Source organism: Cydia strobilella, chromosome 12 (assembly GCF_947568885.1).
Source record: "Cydia strobilella chromosome 12, ilCydStro3.1, whole genome shotgun sequence".
Lineage (NCBI taxonomy): Eukaryota > Metazoa > Arthropoda > Insecta > Lepidoptera > Tortricidae > Cydia > Cydia strobilella.
Window position 1 is genome coordinate 12,881,495 of NC_086052.1, and position 26,903 is coordinate 12,908,397.

Genomic DNA, 26,903 nt, shown 5'->3' on the forward strand with positions numbered 1-26,903 from the left:
ATTCAAACAGCTATAGCTCACTACTTACTACTTAGCCTGATCAAAGATAGATACATATAACTCCGTAATAGATGGATACAGTGTAAGGAAAAAACGTGCCTCGAAAATCAGGAAAATTTGATTCTCGCTCAGATGGCGCCAATACCTTTTGCCTACTCTCGTAGAGATGATGTTGACGGTTTCGTTTGTTAATAACAATTTTAACGCTTATCAGTGTAAGAACATGGGTCAAAATCATATAAACAAAATTAATATAATAAATGAAAAAAAAAAAAACATTTATCCGTATATAAATACATTTTTTGATATTTTTATTTTTGGTTTTAATCGTGTGTCAATAGATGGCAGTGAACTTACTGTGGTTACAAAATTTACTATGACAGTACCGCTCTATCCTATTATATCCTCTTTGGCCTAATCTGCCTAATATGTTAATCAAAACTTGCCTTACTCGGTAGGTACCGCGTCCGCTCCGTTCATGGAAATTAAACGTGAGAAGTCCAAAATACTTACGGGGTGGGAGCGGCCATGGCAATCGATGTCAGCTTAGAGAGGACACTCCCAGCTGCCAGGTTGCCGTAGTACGCCTGTGCGGCGGCGGCTGTGCTGCCGGCGGTGATGCCCGTCGAGCCGATGCCCATCATGGACGCCACCAGCCCCGCACCCAGACCTCCGGTGCCGTAGATCACAGCCCCACCTAGAGCACCGACAACTATTGCCGAGAAGATACCCATGCTAAAATCAGATGAGCAGAAGTTTTAACCCAAGGAGTCCTACGGATACGGTATCGCGTCGGCAGAATAAGTTACATCTAAGTTTGACGGGAAAACCCTAAAGTCGAATTTAGGTAACATTGGTTGGATTATTATTTTTCGTCCCTATGCGCAAAACCGTTAAAAATACATTCGATCCGCAACTATAAATAGACTGTTTAAAAAAGTTAAAAACCTACATTGTTCAGTTATATAAAAGCGACGCCATTAGCGCCGGTTTAAACACTAACTTGATGTTATAAAATAGGTGCTTTTAACGAGTTCAATAAGGTCTCCTTTGTTCCAGAATTAGCACAAACACGTCATCCGCAATATACAAGCGCCTTTGTAAGTAAAGGCATGTTTAAACGACAATGCAAAACCAAAGTTATCAATGTTAGCATGGCGATAGCAAAGTGCTGTATTTATAACTGAGTACTATTTATTTTATATTTTATTTAGTCATTGAGACACGCCGGCCGATATTTTATAAAGCCTAAAAAACTAAATTCTTTCTTAGTATTTCACATAATTAATTTGGTACTCACATGGATAATCAGAACACTGAAATAATCTTAATAACCGCAAGACAAGAAAGTGATGCCCAGATGCTTGAAGCTAGAAGGTTCAAGTAAAAAATGGCGACTGCATCCGCCGTCCGCTTCAGTTCTCTTTATAGCCTCTAGTCTAGATTGTGTTGCCAGTTTTCTGATGCAAAATCGATTGGCACTAGGGCACTACTGTGCACTCGTATGTAACATGTCTGACCGGCATTCCGGTCAGTTCTTGCAGCAAGTAAGCTGCAAAAAAGTACCCATCCTCTTCTAAAAAATGGTAATTATGAATTATGACCAATGACCACATGGAAGAATCGGTGTAACTGATAATTCTGTGAGAAATTCTTATAAAATTTAGTTGGTCAAACTTTAGTTCCAAATTTATCCACGAGTAGTTAGGGGAATTACCGCAAAATGTGCATGTAAATTCCCCTAGAATGTTTGTAGCAATAATGTTTATTGTATCAGGTATTTAAACAATTTGTATTAAATTACGATGAAAATACAAAAATACATTAGTTTCACATTAATACAAAAATACTAAAGTTTATTACAAATCTAGTGTTGCTATATGTATAAATTGTATTGCTGTGTCATAAAATGTTTACCGGAAATATGATCATCTAATGTTGGCGGTATTGGTATTTATATTTTATTAAAAAATATATATATTTATTTACATTTAGTTTATAAACAGGGTTTTCTAAACCTACTTTTCATTTTCATTTTAACACAAAAAGTTACGCTACGTGATTGTTACGTTAACGCCATCTCGGGGAAATTATTTGAACTACAAAACAATATTGATTTAACTGCCATCTTACGGAATACGTGTTTATTAGTGCAACCTCCGAATAGCGTCTGAAAATATATAAGGAAAAAACGTGCTTCGAAAATCAAGAAAATTTTATTCTCGCACAGATGGCGCTACCACCAATACCAATTTTAACACATATATCAGTGAAAGTACATGGGTCAAAATCATATAAAAATAATAAATACAGATAAAAAAATCATAAAAATCATACATTTTTGATTATTTGTAGTTTTAATCGTGTGTCGATAGATGGTAGTAAATTTACTGTGACTGCAAAATTTACTATGACACATTATAGAGCGGTACCTACTGACCCTACTGTCATAGTAAATTTTGTAACCACAGTAAATTCACTGCCATCTATCGACACACTTTAAAACTAATAATGAAGATTTATAAAAATGCGATGAAATGTATTTAAATATGGATAAATGATTTTTTTATTTGCATTAATTATTTTTATGATTTTGACCCGTTCTTTCACTGATATGCATTAAAATTGTTTAATAACAAACGAAACCGTCAACGCCCTCTATACGAGAGTAGGCCAAAGGTACTGGCGCCATCTGATCGAGAGTCAAATTTTCGTGATTTTCGAGAAACGTTTTTTCCTTAGACTGTATCCATCTATTACGGAGTTATAGAGCCCTCGCGATGGGAGCAGGAGGCAGCCATACGAACGGAATGGCGGGATGCAATAAATACCCGGGTGGCTGAATTTGAATCGCGATGGCGCTTAGAGCTGGATTCCAAGCGCGACGAAATAAAGGCCAGACCACCTGCGGCAATACATTATAATTACTCAAGTGGTGTGCTCACATGCCCGCAATGCTCGCGAACTTTTGGAAACAAAATTGGCTATACGTCAGCCACTTGCGAGCACACCAGAGACAGCCATTACGGAGTTGATAGCAGTCGCCGTGGCCGAATCGGCCGTGAAGTTATTATTATTATATTTTGGTTAAGTATTCAGTATTCATTTATTTCTTGCTTCCATGGTACATTTTTGGGTAGTATTTACATATTTCTTACGGTATCACATGGACCCTGAATAGGGTGTAGCAAATACAGATAATTAAATTAAATTACAGTTACTTAACTATATCTAGTGGCTTTTACAAACTTATAACTACGTATATAAACTTTGTATATGATATAACACAAAATTATTACTAGTAACAACAATAATTATAATATTATGTATTACGAGCATATCGATCAATAGGGGACGTAGGGGAGGGGGTAGGTGGGACGACCTATGACTATAATTTCCTTTCTTCCATAAATTCGGTTATTGTATAATATGCTTTTGTTAATAAATGCTGTTTTAATTTCTTTTCATTAATCGTATACCTAGGACATCAGTCAGTTAGGTTCCAGAGCTAGTAGACCGCAGGCCAGTCATCTCGTCAGTCATTGCCTCCCGGCTGATACTTTGTCAGATGATAGTTTAGATGCATATCATGAGTTAAAAAAATAGTCAGCCGGTTGTATCGCGGTGGAAAGCCCGTCAGTTGATGACTGAACATCTAAAAATATTTTTTTTTCAGTCATCGCCTCCCGCTTGATATTGTGTCAGATGATAGTTTAGATACTATTTTGAATAAATAAAAAATCCGTAAGCCGGTTGTGTCTCGGTGAAAAGACCGTCAGCTGTCCACATGAACATGTAAAAACGCGCCTTACCACTTATGTCCGCAAAGTATGCGTAATGCGTAATTGAAGTTGCGTAGTTTATTGAAATGCCTGATGAAATGCTACTAGAGAAAGAAAAGAAGAAAAAGCATTTATTAGCACAACATGACATAATACTAAAACTAGAAATAAATAAACAGAATGAGGTTGCGCTAAATGGTCCTTACTCAGCTTGGTGTCACGGTGTGAGCCAACATGGCACACTCCGCGACGCTGATTTTCAGTAAGGCCCAGTAGATGGACTAGTGAACACAATGTAAAAAATAAATAAGGGAAGGCTTAAATACAAATAACAATCAAATTACTTAATTAAAATTAAAATTATAAAAATTAAAATTAAACTGCTATTTTTTTTTACGTGTTTCGGTGGTTGCCATTCCTCAACCCACAAACGGAGCGGCAGCTGACGTCCACGAGGGTTCATCTTACATAGCCTTTAACCAATATACGAGCATTTCGCCCGGGAGGAGATTGGTCATGGAAATCTGTTCCTGGCCCGCGGTCTATGTCTATAGTATTAACGTGCGGGATAATGAGGGAAACTCGGGCACCTCGGCAGTCGGGGATCAACCGGCGCGCTATACACACGCCTCACGCCCTTTCGCGGACTATCCAAAGATCGCGATACTTATCTCTTATCATCATAGCGCACTTATAAAAAATGATACATTGAATTACCTCACGAGTAGCCAGATAACACGGTATCTACTGTGATAAGGCGTAAACGATTTGATTTAATGCAATATTGTTAGTCATTTCAAATACTAAGAAAATTCGTGTTTCTTATTATTGTAAAACTTATACTATCAGTTAGTGCAGTCAAATGTTATTGTGAGATATGTTATTAAGACTGTAAACAAGTCAACTTTCTTTGTCTTTCCGTGAATTAAGTTATTAACAATGTTCAAAACATTGATAGTTTTTCCGCTAATTTTACTGTGCAGTGTAAACTGTGAACCGTGTAGGAGAGTTGAGAGTGTGAACATTACATATGGTGAACAATTTGAGAACAATTCAATATTTTACGATGGGGTAGAGTATGCCGAAGGCTCGTGGTACGAAGTTCAAGAAAACAATGAGACTGTCAGGCTTGGTTGTCCATGTATTGGACGTACATGTTTATGGAAGTGCTGCCCAAGCGGTCAACTCTTCATCAATGGGCAATGCACGGACTATGACTTAAAGGAAATTAATCCCTTCAGTCCACAGATATTCAAAGACAGGGAAAGCCTGGACATAAAAGCACATGAGCATTTCTTCTATATGTACAACAATAAGCTGTGTGATTCTCGGTATTTGGTGGACTCGATGTGGGGCGAAGGAATTTACATTCAAGAGGTCAGTTTTTTTTTTCAACACGGTATGGAAAAAAAGGAAAGGATCCGGTACAAAGTACATAAATCCTTACATTAAATACCTGGTCTACACCTTACATCAAATATAAACCCGGTCGGTTAGTTTTTTTTATATTATAATGTTAGTAGTGGCAAAATGTTCATGATAAAATCCAAGTCTTGGACCTCGAAAACCCGCCGGCCACTATCCCGTGTTTGGCACGATTTTGATGGGCTAAGTTAATTAATTATGAATTTAAATAATAATTATATTGAAGGTGTTGAGTAAGTAGGAAGTATTACTAAGTTAACAATAAACTAAAGAAGAAAATGAAAGGTAGCGTGAAACTGCGTATTCTGCCCTACCACACCATACATGTTTTACTTCGTAGGCAAGCCAGAGCTAATTTGGCTTGCTTTTATTCATGAGCTGAAGGAACAGTGCTAAACCTGCGTGAAAATTAGGCAAGCCCATGCGATGGAAATCAAGTTCTACAAGTCAAGACGCTTCTATTTTTAACAAATTATTACGGTTTTGATCTTATTTTGATTGGTGCATACAATATACAACTTATTGATTGGTGCATGCGAAATGACGTGAAAGTCTTGCGTGAGATGCACGCCAATCACGGAGACGATCGTCAAGGTCGTGTCAAAACCAATTCAAAATGAAGTGAAAGTCGTGCGTGAGATGCGCGCCAATCACCAAGGCGATCGTCAAGGTCGTGTCAAAACCAGTTCAAAACCACAACAAATTGTTAAATTTGAATCGACCTCACGGATGGTGATGTTAGTTTTCTTACGACGCTATATGTACATATATGAATGTAGGAACTTATAGTTATCTACTTTCCATGGTATTATTAAAAAAGACCTGAAGAAATTTTAACCATTAGGTATCGGTATGAGGCCAACGAGTACACCCAGTACGGCCATTACGATGTGTCGAGTCGAGTTACAAAGCGCTGGTGGCCTAGCGGTACGAGCGTGCGACTTTCAATCCGGAGGTCGCGGGTTCAAACCCTGGCTCGTACCAATGAGTTTTTCGGACCTTATGTACGAAATATCATTTGATATTTACCAGTCGCTTTTCGGTGAAGGAAAACATCGTGAGGAAACCAGACTAATCTCAATAAGGCCTAGTTTCCCCTCTGGGTTGGAAGGTCAGATGGAAGTCGCTTTCGTAAAAACTAATGCCTACGCCAATTCTTAGGATTAGTTGTCAAGCAGACCCCAGGCTCCCATAAGCCGTGGCAAAATGCGAGGAAGATGATGATGAGGTATTTTAAGGGAAAAGGAAATTTAAAAAAATGTTCTTTGAGGTTTGAAGTACCTACACCTACAAGATATTTTAATTTGTTTTCGACTGAGGTGACGCTATCGTAATAGGAGTAGGATTAAAATTGGTAGTGTCACTGGCACGATCATCTAATTTTGAATCATTAGTCATCGCCTAAAGTAAACAGTTTACGAGTAAAGTAGGAAATCTAAGCTGTCATTGGGAAGGTAATGCCCTGCAAGTCCTGCAACGTCTTGAACTGTGGGATGAGAAGATTGATGTTGCGAAACAAAATCTCAGAACACGCATGATGCACAGCGAGAAATTTCAAACACACACACTAGCTCTCCTTCTTGTAGCAGTGTATTTTCTGACTTCTGTAATTATATTTATTGCAAAGATAAAAGTTAAAGAAGATTATTTTATAAATTCTTCGATCAACAGACCAAAGCAAGTTCTCTCTTTTTATTTGAGTGATGTTCCGAGAATAAGGTTTGCGGTCACCATGGTTAAAGGAAGTATCACCACGCGACTCAATATTTGAACACGCGAGATAAGGAAACGACGACGTCTGTTGACAATGGCAAATTGCGTCGGCAATTTAAAGAAGAGCGAACTCACTGAGTAAGCGAAGAGTGGATTTTTGGCACAGTATGTCATCAGAACAAGGTTTCCCAACGTTGCGTCGAGTCTATCAAAAAGTATAATACTTGTAGAGTTAGACCAAAATAAGTCTGCAACGATTTTGATAACACACGCAGTGCAACTGTTATTTTAAATGTCAAACTTCTATATGAAATTATGACGTATTATATAATAACACTTGCCTGCGTATGCTATCAAAATCGTTGCAGACTTATCTTAGTCTAACTCTATTGTATTTCTAGTTATTTTAGTACCTAATCAGTATAGTATTAGTAGGTAGGTACACAGTAGTTTTATTTTCATCAAAAATGCAGTAGGTTTCTGCCCTTTCCGTATTGCCAGCTCTCTACGCCCGCCTACAAAAGTATCACACCCACTTGTAAAACATCGTTGTCTTTTAATAATAGTTCAATATAATCATTATATCTATCTTTGATATAACATAGAGTAACTTATACTAGAGCGGTACTGTCATATTAAATTCCCCAGTAAATTCACTGCCATCTGTCGACACACTTTGAAACTAAAAATAAATATTTATAAAAATACGATAAAATGTATTTAAATATGGATAAATGATTTTTTTATTTGCATTAATTATTTTTATATGATTTTGACCCATGTTCTTTCACTGGTATACGTTAAAATTATAAATAACAAACGAAACAGTCAACGCCCTCTATACGAGTGTAGGCCAAACCTAGTGGCGCCATCTGATTGAGAATCAAATTTTCGTGATTTTCGAGGCACGTTTTTTCCTTAGACTGTATCCATCTATTACGGAGTTATATCTATCTTTGATATAATTTAGAAAAGATTTATAAATAACCTTACATTCTATTTGTTTACAGAAGTTGTTAACTACACGAGCCAATACGTAATATTTAGGCGCGCAGCGTATAAGCTCATGCAGGCGTATTTTCTGGTGTTTCCACGTTTTCTGCGCAACACTTTATTAAAGTAACAGGGTGCATATTGAAAACATAACCTTTGACAACTACTAATATTTACATTGGCTATTTTATTGTTTTCCCATTTTACGTGCCGAAGTTAGAAGTTCAAGTGAGGATTTGTAAATTCTGAAAATAACATACAGCTTGTTGTGGTTTGTGGTTTAAGCTTGGAATGCTAAATCAAATAACAAAAGGCCAAGCGCGTACTATGATTAAAAATTTTGTGACGCGATTTTAGAATCGCGCTGTAATACATTTTTTTGTCGTATATGCGCGCACTGACATATAAACACATACGTTGCATTTCTGCGACAAAATTATCGCACGACAAAAAATCGTAGTGCTCGCTTGGCCTAAGTATCTTTTAGTAAGTGCCTTTTTTATACCACATACGGTCCGCCTGATGGCAAGCAGTCGTCACTGTAGCCTATGGACGCCTGTAACACAGAGATATTACATGCGCGTTGCCGACCCTTTAAAAACCTATACACTCCTTTTTTAAAGAACCCCATAGTCCCCATACTGTAGCCCCTCGGGAAAGCTTCGGTAGAGAGCTCATTCCACAGGCGAAGCGTCCGGGGGAGGAAATTCCTCTTAAACCGCACAGTACGCGACCATTTAGGTACTATTAGGGTGTGAGGATGAACACCCTGCCGACAGCGAGCGGTGCGGTGATAGAAAGTGGCCGTTGGCATCATGTCAAACAATTCTTTAGAGCACAGCCCATTGTACAAGCGGTAGAACACGCACAAGGTGGCAAAGTCTCTCCTTAGACTTAATGCCGCTTGTGTGAATATATTGAGGCATTATTCTGGAACCCCTGTATCAAACAATGCCACAAAGTACTCGCTGATTTTACGGCGCTTTCGAATATCTGCGTACGTGCACTTTTGTCCCACCAATCATTAAGGCGGGATTCCACCAGAGTGCGGCACAAGCATCTTTGTACTGAATATGCTTGTACCGCACAATGCCGCACACTGGTGGAATCCCGCCTTAAAAGCCGTGACAGCGATTGGAAAAGTCATTTTATTGTTTACGTACTTACCTACTCTATATTCTTGCCCTACGAATTCCAAATTCAAACTGTTTTCTCAGTTGCCGTTGATGGGGCAAACTTACTCGTAAGGTGACTTAGGGCCACTTGCACGTTCAGGGTTAGCCAATACTAACTCGAAGTTAACAATTTAAACTTGGAGTTAACAGTACATTTTTATCCTGGAACGCGCAAGTGGCCCTTAAGGTCACATTGAATTGGTATTACATTGCCATTGAATATTCTTTCTGAATACGGACGTGGGTGTAAAACCAATGTGTTTATTGTTTCAACTGGCGCGTTGCAGCGTGCGCTGTGGCTGATAATTGCCATACGCTGAGAAAAATCTATCAAAGTGTACGGGAATCAAAAGATGGTATAAACTGATGCCACATGTTCAAGAGTTTATGTAGGGGCCAACCATTGTAGGGCTAGCAAACGTGTTGAGAGACTCTATGAAAATATTTATGTTACTGAATTAGTCATATCATAACATTTGATATTCCACGACAATAAGTAATAACCTAAGAATACTTACACTTACTAAAATAGCGACAAAGCTCATGAAAACTGGCGGTTAGATAAGTATCGCAATTCCCATCTTTCGAGGTTCGCCACAACTTTTTTTTTATACTACGTCGGTGGCAAACAAGCATACGGCCCGCCTGATGTTAAACAGCCTCCATAGCCTATGTACGCCTGCAACTCCAGAGGAGTTACATGCGCGTTGCCGACCCTAACACTCCTCTCCCTCGAGCTCTGGCAACCTTACTCACCTTACTTGTCTTATAATCTACTGTAGTCCTGACGGTTCACCCCGAAATTCAGTAAAATGCTGCAAATGGTGCTAAAACTATGAAAATCGGCGCGATTGTCCATTTAAATCAATTTGACCCGAAGCACAAAAAAAAGAGTTATGACGTCATCTTTTTTTTGTATAAAAAGAGAACCGATCAAATCAATCAAAGAATTTGAATTCAGAAACCTATCGTGTGAATAAAAGGGCATTCTGAGCCGGTTCTAAAAATATATGACATTATTACATTTCTCTTCTTCCTCGGTTCCTCATGGCTGAGGGTCGCGACCACATGAGGTCGTTACAATTCAGTCACGTGTTTTAAATAAAAATAATTTTCAAAACATACCGAGTTCGGGCTACTTCAGATACGATATGGCAGATTTTTTTTGGTACAATATACCACAAATGATACCCTCATATCTAACCCCCAAGAAAGCAATTTTGAAAATAATTTGATTAATATTTTTATTTTTCAATATTACAAAGTAACACAGTTCTACTTCAGTACCTATTTTACGAGACTTATGGAACTACTGTAGATACGGTACATATTAATCATAAAATTATACGTAATAACCGTAATGTAAACGAAAACGCGCAGTTAAATGATTATAATCATTTAACTGCGCGTTTTCATCAGTTAGTATAGTAGTTTGTTTAGTTTTCCACAGTATCTGAAGGAGCCCAAACTTGGTATGTTTTGAAAAATATTTTTATTTAAAACACGTGACTGAAATGTAATGATGTGATATATTTTTAGAACTGGCTCAGAATGCCCTTTCATTTAATACCACACACGATAGGTTTCTGAACAAAAATATATTTTTTTCCATAAAATAAAAAAGATGACGTCATAACTCTTCTCCTTTTTATTTCATTTTTTGGTGCTTCGGGTCAAATTGATTTATATTGACTAAAGATCAATCGCACCGATTTTCATAGCTTTAACACCATTTGCAGCGGTTTTTGGCGATCCGATATCACTACTGGCAATTTGGGCAATGAGGGCTAACGCGTATGAATTCGCCGCTAGGGGCGCTAGTGTAGATGGTGGTCTTTTCCATAGTTCGAAATGTCAAATGTCACTTGTCACTTCAATGACTGACAGCTGTTGTTTAGTCTTTTGGACCACCATCAACAGAGGCGCCAACTGGTGAGCAAAAAAACGATAGCCCTCATTGGCCTGTATTTTATATTGTGGTTTCTTATTGCCAAAATCAAAAGTCCAACTAAAATAAACAGGCGTTTCTACTGAGTGCCAAAATAAACCTGTCCATTTAAAATCAATTCTAAACCTCTCCTTAGTCCGTAGTCCTTTTGCTCTCTAAAACCATAGAGTAACTTATACAAGAGCGGTACTGTCATAGTAAATTTTGTAACCCCAGTAAATTCACTGCCATCTGTCGACACACTTTAAAACTAAAAATAAATATTTATAAAAATACGATAAAATGCATTTAAATATGGATAAATGATTTTTTTTATTTTCATTAATTATTTATATGATTTTGACCCATGTTCTTTCACTGGTATGCGTTAAAATTATAAATAACAAACGAAACCGTCAACGCCCTCTATACGAGTGTAGGCCAAAACTAGTGGCGCCCTCTGATCGAGAATCAAATTTTCGTGATTTTCGAGGCACGTTTTTTCCTTAGACTGTATCCATCTATTACGGAGTTATATCTATCTTTGCTAAAACCTAATACATCTATCTATACATACTATACATCTAATCAATCACACTCGAGTCTCTCTTATTCAACTGAATAGCCACGCCTTTGCAGCACATTGTATGCTTTTCCTTGAAGTGTAGTATCTTAAAAAGAAAATTTATCATTATTGAAAATTCTATCAAAAAGTGGAATATGGGCTTCCCAATGGTTATTTTTGGTGCGCGGGAATCAATTTTAGTTCCGACATCCCGGATAATACGAGAAGATATGCCGTATCTCGTAAATCGAATAGTATCTAATTTACGGCATGTTTTCAGTGTGTGAATCGAGTGGATTGTGTAAATAGTAACGCAGCTGTTCAACATCACACTAAATAATACGTATTTTACTGTAGCTAAAGAATAACTGTAACGTGTTACGTGAGTTACAGCAAAACAGGGAGTAAAGTTGCTACGATAAGAGTCGAATAGTGTCGCGCTTTAAAAAGAAAAACTTAGCCTAGTCATTTATGTATTAAAAGTAGAATATATAAAATTCCGGTAGTGTTAAATTTATTAACTTTTTACCTACTTGTTGATGTAGGTATCCTAGCTAGGTTTTAATATTTAGTAGCTTGTCTAGCTAGGACACCACAGCACAAGTAGTAGGCAGTGCTATATTTCATCTACCATTATATGTTGTGTGGCTACATTACATAGCCTACATCATCATCGAAGAAACCATTTAAGTACCATTAAAAATTCTGAGTTAAGAATGGTAAATCACAGTCCGCTCGCCGACGTCAATAATCAGTTCATTTAGCTGTAAATAAATTACTGAATACCTATTTGTATATTTCTCTTATCGACAGCTAGACAGCTACAGAGCCTGGAATTCTACGGCCAGACTGGCGATTCTGATTCATTCACATGACGAATTGAGCTTTATTGCTCAATGCTGCATAGAAACATGAATTCTTATTTATGATGATGTAATTAATTAGGTACCTTTGGAGACTTATTTTGACGCTGCGAAGACAATGCTTTTTATAATAATGATGACATGTTTATTTGTGCAATTAATTAATCATTGATGATATAATAATTAGTTATCGGAACGGTTATTATTTAACACAGGGATCGCAATCAAGGACAGCGTTTTCCGCAATTAGATAAATGGGACAGTTTTTATAAGTGAGACAAAGTATTATTGTGGCATTATTGGAAGAGCTCCAGACTTTCATGCATGCCCGAGTTTTTCCCCAAGGAAATAATCATGGATATTATGTACCAGAGAATAAGTTTTATACTTGTCCCCGTTTTTGCAATTGTATGAGCATTCATGCTTTCAAACTTTTACGAAACTGAATTAAAAGTACCCCTAAGTAAGTTATATTTACATGTTATATTACATGTAGATTAAAACAACCTATTTAATCTCCCCATTTTCAAAAATGTGCTGAAACTATGTATTTTATATATTGTATATATGTAAGTATAAATATACATATATATTTTAAATACACACATATATATTATATATTTATTTGAGTATTAGGTTTTGTTTTAGTACTTATATAAGTAGTATGTAGTTTGTGTGTTTGTGTTTAATAGTCTCCATATTTAGCTCCTTGCACTACCTGTTGACTTTTGTATGAGTTCTACATTTCCTGCTACCCGAAGGTTGTCTGGATGACATCGCTTCTCGCTTCTGTGGTTCTATTTTTCTTTTAAATAAATAATAAATGAAATAAAATAAAATAAAACGTTTATTGACAGGCAAGGATCACCCATGAAAAATTTACAGACATAACTACAATTACACTATTTAACACTAATTGCTACTTAACTAAACTTACAATAAATAAATTGCAAATATGTCACAAGTACATCATACATCGTTACTTCTGATTCTCATCTCGGTGTACGGGCAGCCAATATCGGAAAAATAGGCTATCCGGGTCCCTAAAAATGGTTTTCAAAATTTCGTTCTGTGAGCGCCCTTATCACCGCGTAGAAGTCCGGCACACGCGCATCGGCAAACATGCCGGACGCGCTGCAGCAGCGTGGCAGCTATTTTAACGTCGTTGCCACACTTGCCAAGTTTGCGCGGCAGCATATTACAGCGGACCGATAAGGCCCTTCGCTCCCTCTCCATGTCCTTATCGTCCTTGAGATCCTCGGTTAGGATGTGCCCTAGATATATATTATTTAAATTTCTTTGCAGTTTTACATGTATGTAAAATGTATAATTATTGTTGCAATATTTACTTACATACTTACTATTGAATATACTTATATAGCAATTTTTACTACTCGCTCGTCTATGTATATTTTTTACTACTTATTCGAGACAGGTTTTGCTCTGATTTGTGTTATGCTTTAACATAATTTTCACCATCAATACCTAGTAAGCAAACGGTAGGTAGGTACTTAACCGTAGCGTCCATCTGTTGCAATTTATGGGACAAGCATGCAATGTAGAATTTAATTTCCTTACAACTTAGTCAACTTACCTTCCCTACCTACGATTATGCACGTTTAAGTGCTAAAAACTACAATATGATTTTTATTTTAAACTGAATGTACTATGGATTCCTTTTTGTCGTACAATGCAGGCCCCATGCACCTTTTAATTTTATGTTTTCAAGCACTTTTCAAGTATCTTTCGTAACTCGGGCAGATATAAAATGGTCGCTGCAATACCCATTTCTTTCACTAGAATTTCTTTTTCTATTTTCAACTGTGTTGCACATTCGAGAGCATTTATCCGCTAAACTTTCTCAATAATGCTACGAGAAATCTTGAAATTAACTGTCAAACAAATTTCTAGTAATAGAAAATACATGTCAAAATCCCTACTCGAACGTAACTATGTCTGTCGCTTATGTATGCTTAAACTGCTGATCTAATTGAGATGAAATTGGTATAGAATAGAGAAAGGACATAGGATAGTTTTTTATTTATTATTATTATTTATACTTTATTACACATAAAATAATAAGTACAAATGGTGGCCTTAATACCTTCAGGCATTCTCTACTAGTCAACCGCTGGGCCAAAAAGAGACGTTTGTTCGTGCAGGCTTTGTACTGTATTTGTAGTTTTTATACTTTTACTATTACTTACATTTAAGCGGGTTAGTGATTGGGTTTTGTTTTTGCAGTTTAGTGTTATCTATATCTACTTGACAATCTTATAGATTGCAAGTAGAGTTGTGCCGTTCCCAAGATCAAAGAAGAATAACAACTCTTTAAGAGCTACACACAGGCATTCTCATTATACCACATAAGTGTATCAATGTCTTATCAATGTAGATTTGTGTAGCTTGTCAATCATGTGAACACCCCATAACTTTTGCTAGGTTTTTGAATTACTTAGGTACGGAGAGGAGAGTTTCCAAAGTGAACACCAAACTACAATCAATGGTCGTGAAAAAGCTTCTTCCTATAGCCAGCTTCTTAAGTCATGGGCTACAATACAATACATTTTACAATAAGAAAACTTTTTTTTAATTGTCTCAATAAATGCCAAATCACACATTTTGGATTTTGGACAATCTCAGCGCTCCGATGAATCCTACGAGGAACTATAACGAAAATCATAATTACCTATATCATTTTGTTATGGATAAAGTTGCGATTAAATACCTACGGGTGGTGGTGTCACATAATTCAAAAAGCTTTCATGTTCTGCGTTCTAAAACTTATCCTGATATTAAATTGCCTAGGATATCTTATCGAGTAGTGGATGCGCTGTGAATTCAGAATTTTGCCCCTCGGGCACAATCAGCAAAACAAACATTGCACCGGAACCATTCATGAGAAACGCTTCAGCTTCCGGATCAAAATTCTACGCAGGCCAATAACAGTTTGATTTCCGAATATTCAACACATTAGTGGTCAGATTTTATATGAGCTTCGGACTAGAGACTAGAGGGTCCACCGCAAAAAACGAAAATCGATATATACCTACATTGCTGCACAAATTTGGACTTATTGCAATCCTTAATGTCTAAATGTCTAAACAATATATCTATCTAAATAAAAATGATATTTCGCAAGTAGAAAATTAAAAATGAAACATATTATTTGCTAATAAAGTCAAGTGGACGAAAACTAGAGCATGGACGGAAACTAGCGCAATGACCCTATATTATACCATACGTTACGAAACGAACTCGCTCCCTACCTGAGTTCCTACCGTAAAAAAGGTAGGAACCTATAGGTTAACTGGAAGAGACCCCTCTTAGGGATAAGTTGGCCTTTGTACTGCACATTTATGTGTAATTCCTTTCTTTTCGAATAACAGGTAAAGTGTTTACTTACTTAAATATTCAAATTTCGTCAAGTGGACTAAAACTAGAGCTGGACGAAAACTAGCGCAATGGCGCTGTTTTGGACCCGGGTATGTTCTTAAACTACGTCCAAAAGAGAGGTATGGGCACTGTGAATGACATCTCGCTTTGTGTGGTAGGGCACAGGACAGCGGATGTCATTCCAGATCTAGAGCAGAGCCCAACTGGGGAGGTACCTCCACCTTACAGAAAACCGCAGCCAAATAACACTAGATCCTACTAATAGTGTTGTGTTCCTGCCGGTGAGTAAGGTTGCCAGAGCTCGAGGGAGAGGAGTGTTAGGGTCGGCAACGCGCATGTAACTCCTCTGGAGTTGCAGGCGTACATAGGCAACGGAGACTGCTTAACATCAGGCGGGCCGTATGCTTGTTTGCCACCGACGTAGTATAAAAAAAGACCCATAAATGGCTTTGTTAACCTGCAGATTACGTACAATAAATATATAAATAAATAGATAGGGATATATATTATTATTTTATTTTAATAGCCTTGGCTGACCTACTGCCGGACAAATTTCTACTACGTATGAAGTGAAGCTTTTTTCTGGCCCCGAGGAAATAAGAAAACATTTAGGTTAAAAGCTCACGTTTACTAAACAATGTTGGTCGCCCCGTTACGCAACGCGAGGAAAACGTCGTCCATTGTATTGCCTGGTCTTATAAGACCGGGCATCAGCTCTAAGATGGTAGCGCTTTAATAGTATGACATCGTGGCAGTGGCACATGGCAAAATAAAATATAAATAAAGATAATTAAGGTTCACTTACACCATCCCACTAACCCGGGATTAAGCGGTTAAACCGTTAACCCAGTGTCAAATTGTACTGGTAACCATGATAACTCCAGGTTTAACCGGTTAACCCGGGAATGATGCAAGTGGCTCTAAGTGACTATACGGACAATAGGTGACCTAATAGTCGTTATTTTTTGTGCAGAACGGCAGTATGATGGAGGACGTCGAGGGCCGCGTGCAATGGCACAAGCCAGGCTACTTCTGTGTGGACATCATGGTCACGGACAACAACAGTCGCCTTATTGCTGGTCCATGCCATCCGGCTGAGGTCCCGCTCGACGACGACAGCAAGACATTGTACGTCATGTACGCTGCTGGTGAGTAATTATACAAGCTTCCTTCGTGGACATCATGGTCACGGACAACAACAGTCACCTTATTGCTGGTCCATGCCATCCGGCTGAGGTCCCGATCGACGACGACAGCAAGACGTTGTACTTACGTCATGTACGCTGCTGGTGAGTAGTGACACAATCTTCCTTCGTGGACATAAATGGTCACGGACAACAACAGTCGCCTAATTGATGCCATGATTAACTCCAAATAGTTCACATTGAATTGGTGAATCGTTTTAGCTCTTGCGTAAAGTTTCTGATTTCTCATTTTAAAAAAGGCGGAAAAACAAATCGCTTCTAAAGGCTATAAATACAAGTCCATTTTTATAGTCTCCGTTAATAACCGCCTACAGCTTGCGGCCTCACCGTTTATTCGGTTTATTGTAATAAACCTTCCCCTTCTTCTTGCTTAGTCGAACGTAAATTTGTCAGCAATAATGGCAAATTTAAACTTTGTCTGAACATTGGAAAGATATTTTAAATGCTTACCGTTAACTAAAACTCGAATGTTTACCTACGTTGTTCCATCGTGTTAAGTACAGCGATCAATTTATGAATGAATTCCATTCATAAAGTGGGTATGCAGTTTTGGAACTGTGTTTATAATATATTGTACATCAATCAGCTGCAGAGATAGTTGTCCCCATGCATAGGAGGTTGTATGCCAGGAAGCAGCTATTTCTGTAGCTGACTGTATAGATATAGATCATAAACAGTTGAATGAGTTTTGCGGCGTTCTACTGCAGATATACGTACTAGCGCAGCGCGCAATGTATCTCACAGGTCTACCCCTTATCTCAGGTGGTTTATCGCGATAGTTTCCTAGTAGAACGTAGCTGAGTTTTGGGACTAAGATACATTTGTAATCACTTAAAATTTATTTAATCGTATGGCATAAAGAAATCACGAATAATCAATAAATAATATAGTAAGGGTTCATCCATTAATTACGTCACACGAATTTCGAGGTTTTTTACCCCTCCCCCCTCCTTGTCACACTTGGTCATATTTGGCAAACCCCACCTCCCTGGTGTGACGTCACACTTTTTCAATGAAATCGGCAAATCGAATTAAGTATTATTAATATTTTATCTAAATATTTATGACAAAAGAAATATTAGTAGTTTTATAAATAACCCAAAACAGATTAGGAAAGAAAATTAAACGATTAAAAACGATTATCGTTCCAAAGACTTGTTATTTAACTGTACAGCGAATAAATTAATTTAAATAAGTTAATGTGACGTCCAAAGTTTGTGACTCCCCCCTCCCCCTTGTCACATGTCACATTTTCTTGACCCCCTCCCCCCTAAACGTGTGATGTAATTAATGAATGACCCCTAATAATATAGGTCCGAGCCGGTCCGTAGCTGACCATAGTTATATTATAAATAACATCTAACAATTGCCGTTAGTTAAACGGTAGATCTATATATATATATATATACATGTAGCCCATATAGGTAATTGCCCTAATGAGGGCTACCATTTTTGTGCTCGCCGGTTGGCGCCACTGTAGATGTAGGTCCAGAAAAACATATCTCAAAATTCTTCTATGCTTATTTTCATAAAATCAATACGTTCTTATATACACAACGGTATTTTAACGTCTAAATGTGCCATTTTTTCAACCTGTTTAATTTTGCATATATTTTTAGTTGGCACTTTTGTTTAAACCATTAACATTTATTGAGCTATATCTATTGTTTACTATGATTAATGAAAGGGACAAAGAATTACCACAATTATGAATAAGGAGTGAAAATTCCCGATAAAAAGCTTGAAACCCCCAAAACTTCTATGGCTGACATTTTGAAAAACCTCCATTTACACTAGCGCCCCTAGCGGCGAAATTAAACGCGGTAGCCCTCATTGCAGTTGTGTGACTTGTGTGTTTGTAGTTGGGAATATGTCGAATATTAATAAATTCACAATCTGCCAATCAAAATAAATTTATTTACATAACATAAGCTTATGAATATTTATCATACATTTTAAGTAGGCATATTCAAGCATACTATTGACCGAGCGACGTCATTTTTGTGGAACGCTGCGTTGCCGGTGTTGGTATTAAATTTCAGTCTAGTGGAATATTTACACATGACCAGAGTCATTAGTTTGTGGGGTGCAAGGAAAAAAATGTTAGTATAATGAAACAAGGGCGTAATTCCCAACAATGCATAACACAGCCATTTGAAAACACATTCAATTTTATACCGTATTCTCGCACAACAAATTCCAAACTCAAACCGCTTGGTTACCTATGCGTGGTGGGTCAAAATTCCATAGATTCGCCGAGGTTTTACCGATGTTTGGCGAAGCCAATCTATTCGGGTCATTAACACAGCACCCTCGAGTTAATGGCACATAAAACTTATATTACGCTTAGTTTTATCGCTTGTTAAACCTTTGCATTGTAAATTTGAGGAGAAAAAATGTTTTTACCTAAATAATTTAGTAAGTAGGCAGCGGGCAGCAAGCTCAAAATAAGACCTTGTATTTCTGTAAACTTTGTGGAAGTGTTCATAAATCTTACCATAAGGAGATTCGTCTGCTCGTTTACCTCCTGTATCGTCAAAAAAAATTGTGGTCAAAGCTAGTGGATCGGAATCGATTAAGTACCTTAATTAATTAGTATTGTAAAAGTTTAGGTACAGTGCACACTTATATGTAGGTACTTTCACTTTTACGTACCCTAATATATTTACTTATCTTTTCTTGTTGGGTGCCTAACGGAACCGTTTTTTTTTAACGTTGGGGAAATGCGTTTACGCATGCCACCTGATCCGGGGGAACCAGGAGGGATGACGGACTAACCAGAGGACTACCGTCTAAAACCACCAACGAGTGCCGAATCGGCTTTAGATGGGGTGCCGCAGGGTCGCTATCAGCATTCGACCGCATGCCGCATGTACTTTCACTTTTACGTACCCTAATATATTTGCTTATCTTTTCTTGTTGGGTGCCTAACGGAACCCTAAAAATTTACATATTATCGACATCGGCAATGAAGTATTTTCTCTTATCAGGTATGCACTCCACACTAACATAGCTATTACTTGTTAGCAATATCTTATTATGCCAGTTTTAGCAAACGAATGATTTACAAAACATTAAACAAAATCTAGCTACTGCATAACTTCTCTCATAAAGTTTTTAAATAACACAATAGCAGCAAATTATGAAAACTGGTTCCGATAATGCTACATAATAACAGTTGTATCATGCAGTTAAATTACAGGCTCTCACGCTATGCATGCATGTACCGGCATTCGATTTTAAACATTTCATCTTTATTTAACTCGAATTGCATAATTTATTCATTGGAGTATCAAGATGCGCTGCGTGTAATGTCAAATGAATATGAGTGTCAAATTAAAATTTAATAAAGTTCGAATCCCGCTCTAGTAATATTGCAATATTTCTTGTGAAAGCCTCCATAGGCTCCATAGCGCCTTAGTGCCTGTCTCTACGACAATGCTACGATATTGCTACGCCGTAGCACTTTGAAAGCCACGATTAGCGTAGCGATAACGTTGATTACTTGCAATTTGCAATGCTATCGACTAGTTGATGCTTTTTATTAAGAAGCCTGTAGACGGGCCAAATTTTCACTGCAATATGTGGCTGGCAACTATTGGTGTCTTTTTTCTAACATGTGAGTAAGAGAGGGACACGAATAGTTGTAGGTTTAGTAATAGGTTTGTAACTTTGTACCTATCGATATTTTAATTATCTGAACCTTAATTTTATTATACTGTACTGTTCATATGTATACCTAAACAAAAGTGTTGTTTTTGTTTGATCTCGTCCCAATAAACCCACATTTCGGTTATCAGAACTTTTGTTTAACCGAATTAGTCTCTGTCCCAATAAGTTCGAATAATCGAGGTTCTCCTGTACTTATTCAAGTACCCTTAAAATCTCTTGAAAATGACAATGTTTCTTTCCGATTCCAAGAATTGTACCGATTACATTTTTACGGTTCTAGAACACTTAAGATTGCAACGAAACGTAGCTCGTAGCACGAAATGGAAAAGTACCAATAATTGGTACTTCTTTTGTTAGAAAGTAGCCTCTACTATCTTAAAATAAGATTAAAAGTTCCAATAATTAATGTCACTTCTGGGATTGAATATACTTGTTTATTTCAGGTCTCCTCCTTTCGGCTCCGTTCCTCCTGGTCACGTTCCTGGTGTACGCGTTCATCCCGGAGCTGCGGAACCTTCACGGGATGTGCCTCATGGCGTACTGCGCTGGACTTATCGTGGCGTACCCCTTCCTGGCGTACCTTAAGATGCACAGCGGGACTGTGGGTGTGGGCAAGACAGGCTGCATTGTAATTGGTGAGTGATATAATTAATTACTCATCAGGAGATGGCTGATGGCCTTCTAGGTGGGACTTATTGTGGCGTACTTCTTCTTAGCGTAGTAGGCAAGACTGGTTGCGTTGTTATCGGTAGGTAAGTGAAATACGCACTAATGAGAGGCACACTGCTGTGTTTGCGCACTGCTCAGGAGGTATGATGTACCTCTTCCTGGCGTACAGTGAGCTGCGAAATTGCATGGAGAAATTAAGAATGAATTCATTGATAAAGTCGTCATGCACTTTTACGGCTGATCGTACCTCAAAATGCACTGCGGGGGATTTAACAAACAACTTTTTTCCGGGATCTTAAATTATCGTTGACTGTTTAAGTATTAGAGACAACTTAATAAGAAGATATCCTATCTTTATTTTTATTAAGTGGTGTTAGTGCAGGTGCCAGTTTAAATAATGTTATAGATTAAATAATAACTAAAATATTTAATGGTATAAGTATAAATCTGAATAGGGAATTTATTTATATATAATTTATATAGACTTCTTGTATTCTTTGCGCTTCAACGAAAACAGTAATTTGAGTTTATGTTATAAAATAATGTTTTCCCAAAATCCCCATAATCCAAAAATAAATAGATATTAATTAATTGACATCTTAGCAAGGTAACGACTAATCGAATATTGTCGTTTCAGTCAGTCTGCCACACCTATTAGTGTATAAAAACAAAGGGTTATGAAATAAAACTATGAAAACGGATTATATCGCGTATATTGAATTTATAATACATCCCGACGTTTCGAACTCTTTACAGCGTTCGTGGTCAACGGGTGACTGAGGAAAAATTACAAAATGCAAAAATACCCACATACTAAAATAATGAACAATCATAGACTACAAACTTTAAGGCTGGTTGTACATGCAAAATCGGTTCATAAGGCTAGTTATACACTATAATTATTTTTCAAGTAAAGATATATATATATACGCGATAAAAATAAACTATGCCGGCTCCAACCCTACACCACGGACCCGAGAAGATTTAATTCCCTCCTAAATTGTAGGAGGGTATCCCAATATGGGACCGGCAACAAACTCGGCGGGACACATCTTTTCAAAACATCAGAATGTCCAGCATCATCCAACACTACGGTCTCACAGTCTATGTCTCGCTTGCTCCTTTATCAGGTGGACTACAGGATCCCAAGCTGGTGGTAGAGAAAAGCCATCTTCCCTATTAAAGTTTGGATATTTCTTAATCTCAATGGCCTCGCGCAGCATTCTGGGTATGTAACGCTTCTCCTTGGCAAGAACCAGAGGCTTATCAAACTTGATTGAGTGATTGGCTTTATCCATGACATGCTCACAGACAGCAGACCTAGGTCGACGGTGCTTGACATCAGCTATGTGTTCCTTCACCCGAGTGGAAATGCTCCGTTTCGTCTGCCCGACATATGATAGGCCACACTCACAGTCCAGCCTGTACACTCCTGCAGTCTGTAGAGGGGTATTGCATTTTACAGGCCTCAGGAATTGTGACATCTTCTTCATTGGCTTGAAATATGTTTTTATAGAAGCACGCTTCAAGATGTGGCTGATCCTGTCCGTGACCCCCCTGACAAAAGGCAGAATGGCAGGCCTGCGCTCGACTGTGGGGATCTTAATGTGGGACCTCTGGTTGACCCGCGGTATCCTGAGCTCGTTTGCCTGGAGCGCGCGCCTGGCATGCTGGAGCTCCGCGGCCAGATGCTGGTCATCACATATCCTCTGGGCTCTCTGAAACAAAGATTTGCCTACTGTAACAAGTTGACTGGGATGGTGATGCGATTTGCCATTTAAGTACCTATCAGTATGAGTAGGTTTCCTATACACAGTGCGACCTAGGGTGTTATCAGGATTTCTTTTTACCAATACATCTAAGAAGGGGAGAGAACAGTCTTTTTCCAACTCCATAGTAAATTTTATTTTGCTATGGATGGAATTTAGGTGATCCAAGAAAGTTGAAACACTACTTTTTGGAAGTATAGTAAAAGTGTCATCTACGTATCTTTTAAATATCTTCGGTCGCACAGGAGCCAGTGAGAGTGCCCTCTCCTCGAAGTCCTCCATAAAGATGTCAGCGACTACTGGAGACACCGGAGACCCCATGGCCACGCCGTCGACTTGAAGATAGAATTCACCATTCCATAGCAAGTAGCCAGATGTAAGGCAATGTTCCAACAGCTTAGCATATTCCTCTGACATGTTCTGCTCACATAACCTCTTCTTGACAATTTCAATGCAGTCTTGTACCGGTAGGCTTGTAAATAGCGACTGGACGTCAAAACTGACCATGATCTCATCATCAGTCAATGTTAGGTCTTTAATCTCACCGATGAAATGGTAAGAATCCTTTGTATGCGTGCTAGTGTTACCACGTAATGCTGAGAGGGCTCCCGCGAGGTACTGAGCCAATTTATATGTGGGAGCATCTATCTGGCTCACTATGGGACGTAGTGGGGCACTAGGTTTGTGTATTTTTGGCAACCCATACAACTTTGGAGGCACGGGGCAGTCAGGAACTAAACTTGCAACATTCAGATCAAGGCTCTCCGAGTAATCACTAATTAGTTCTTTAGTGGTTTTCAATACTTTCATAGTCGGGTCCGTCTTTACATGTTTGTAGGTTGTAGTATCCGCTAATAATTCCCTAATTTTCTGGTTATAATCTGAAGTATTAAGTACAACCGTCGCATTTCCCTTATAAAATGAATGAAGATATTTAAAAGATACGTAGATGACACTTTTACTATACTTCCAAAAAGTAGTGTTTCAACTTTCTTGGATCACCTAAATTCCATCCATAGCAAAATAAAATTTACTATGGAGTTGGAAAAAGACTGTTCTCTCCCCTTCTTAGATGTATTGGTAAAAAGAAATCCTGATAACACCCTAGGTCGCACTGTGTATAGGAAACCTACTCATACTGATAGGTACTTAAATGGCAAATCGCATCACCATCCCAGTCAACTTGTTACAGTAGGCAAATCTTTGTTTCAGAGAGCCCAGAGGATATGTGATGACCAGCATCTGGCCGCGGAGCTCCAGCATGCCAGGCGCGCGCTCCAGGCAAACGAGCTCAGGATACCGCGGGTCAACCAGAGGTCCCACATTAAGATCCCCACAGTCGAGCGCAGGCCTGCCATTCTGCCTTTTGTCAGGGGGGTCACGGACAGGATCAGCCACATCTTGAAGCGTGCTTCTATAAAAACATATTTCAAGCCAATGAAGAAGATGTCACAATTCCTGAGGCCTGTAAAATGCAATACCCCTCTACAGACTGCAGGAGTGTACAGGCTGGACTGTGAGTGTGGCCTATCATATGTCGGGCAGACGAAACGGAGCATTTCCACTCGGGTGAAGGAACACATAGCTGATGTCAAGTACCGTCGACCTAGGTCTGCTGTCTGTGAGCATGTCATGGATAAAGCCAATCACTCAATCAAGTTTGATAAGCCTCTGGTTCTTGCCAAGGAGAAGCGTTACATACCCAGAATGCTGCGCGAGGCCATTGAGATTAAGAAATATCCAAACTTTAATAGGGAAGATGGCTTTTCTCTACCACCAGCTTGGGATCCTGTAGTCCACCTGATAAAGGAGCAAGCGAGACATAGACTGTGAGACCGTAGTGTTGGATGATGCTGGACATTCTGATGTTTTGAAAAGATGTGTCCCGCCGAGTTTGTTGCCGGTCCCATATTGGGATACCCTAGGGAATTAAATCTTCTCGGGTCCGTGGTGTAGGGTTGGAGCCGGCATAGTTTATTTTTATCGCGTATATATATATATCTTTACTTGAAAAATAATTATAGTGTATAACTAGCCTTATGAACCGATTTTGCATGTAGAACCAGCCTTAAAGTTTGTAGTCTATGATTGTTCATTATTTTAGTATGTGGGTATTTTTGCATTTTGTAATTTTTCCTCAGTCACCCGTTGACCACGAACGCTGTAAAGAGTTCGAAACGTCGGGATGTATTATAAATTCAATATACGCGATATAATCCGTTTTCATAGTTTTATTTCATGAGTAACTATCGCGGTAACCGAAGACAACAAAGGGTTAATTAAGATATGTGAGTCACGCTCAGGTACGAAGAATTCCCTAAATACCACATTAAAATGCTAGTTTTTAACCGACTTCAAAAAAGAAGGTTATCAATTCGACCGTTTTTTTGTATGTATGTTACCCCAGAACTCCGTCATTTCTAAACCAATTTGGAAAAATATTTTTTGTTTGAATGTAAGTATATGTATAGTCCCATGCTGGTCCCGTTTTTGTTCTGAAGCTGGGATCCAGGGAACTCTTCAAATCTTACAGGCATACATATTAAATATAGCAACTTTAGTATTTTCATCTACAAACCAAGCATTTTCATCCAAAACAGTGCCATTTGATAAAGTGGAACTGCTGATGATGACCAGATCGGGTCTCTTTAAACGCATATTTCACTACTGGCGATTTGTCCTCTTTGTTATGTTCGTTAAGTAAGTTCTGAAGGAACAAATGTGTTAAGGTCTGGTTCTGATGATAGGTTCCATGAGGTCTAACTCCTCAAATCTTGATGGCTTCAGATCCAGACCTTGAAACTTGGAACGCACCCAAAGCGCAAAATATTTAGTGACATGACAGTTTGGCCAGACAGGAACGAGTCTTGCAGAATGATGCATCACTCGCAAGAAAAACTAAAAATGGGTTTCTTATCGAACTCCACCAGGGTTAGCTTTCGGGTTGACATCGTGTTGACACTTTTATGATTTGGCTTGGCACCGACTTCAAACGTATCAGAAGCTAGCGTATATAAAACGGAATTATATTTTATTTTATCCTTTATGAATTAGGTTTACTTTTTTTAAAGATTTATTTTAATTTTTGCTTTACGCTATCAATAAACTTGACATATTTTCTCCAAATAGAAGTCGAATCAGAAACTGGAAACTCCTACATTTATCGATGCCTCAAACGGATTTTTCACTATAACCTTGGGCCCTTTTGTACCCTTTTAAGTTACTCTGTGAAATGTCAAGTCGGAGACGAACACTAACGAAAATATATGAACTGCTCTTTATTGGACAGTTGACGTTAAACAAAAGTTAGATAGATAGAAAATACATACTTATAGTACTTACAGGGACCGAGACGTAAGAATTTCTTGACAAATGTCCGTACATATAGCGACCGTCCGAAAGCCTTGACTTGACATATGAAATAGCATTTTCCCCTCACTAGCTCGGAAAGCCGTCTTTTATCCTTTAAAACCAGCAGGGAAAAACGCATTTTATCCACTAGTGGGGAAAGTAATTTGACCTTCGATGGAGCGTGTTTAAGTAGCTTTTGACAGATAACAAAAACGTATAACGCTCATAATAATGGTTCGTTCCATATTAATTATCATTAAACAAATGGTTTGAGAATTTAATAAAAATTACCAAATTTAGCTTTATTTAATGATTTTAAGTCATAAACTTTAAATTCCATAAAAAAATATTTGTTTTTTTTTATGATGTGGAATGTAATTCTGAACGCACAAGTTGAG

General features: G+C 38.1%; 1 protein-coding gene across 3 annotated transcripts in view; it reads left to right on the top strand.

Annotated features, from left to right (window-relative positions):
* Positions 1 to 4,371: 4,371 nt before the first annotated feature.
* Positions 4,372 to 26,903, top strand: part of LOC134746186 (G-protein coupled receptor Mth2-like) — a 53,696-nt gene continuing 31,164 nt past the window's right edge. For all 3 annotated transcript variants that reach the window (XM_063680505.1, XM_063680506.1, XM_063680507.1), the window contains exons 1-3: positions 4,372 to 5,159; positions 16,813 to 16,987; positions 21,160 to 21,351. In XM_063680505.1, coding sequence (XP_063536575.1) covers positions 4,722 to 5,159; positions 16,813 to 16,987; positions 21,160 to 21,351 — 805 coding nt within the window. In that variant the 5' untranslated portion in view covers positions 4,372 to 4,721. The remainder of the gene's footprint in view (positions 5,160 to 16,812; positions 16,988 to 21,159; positions 21,352 to 26,903) is intronic.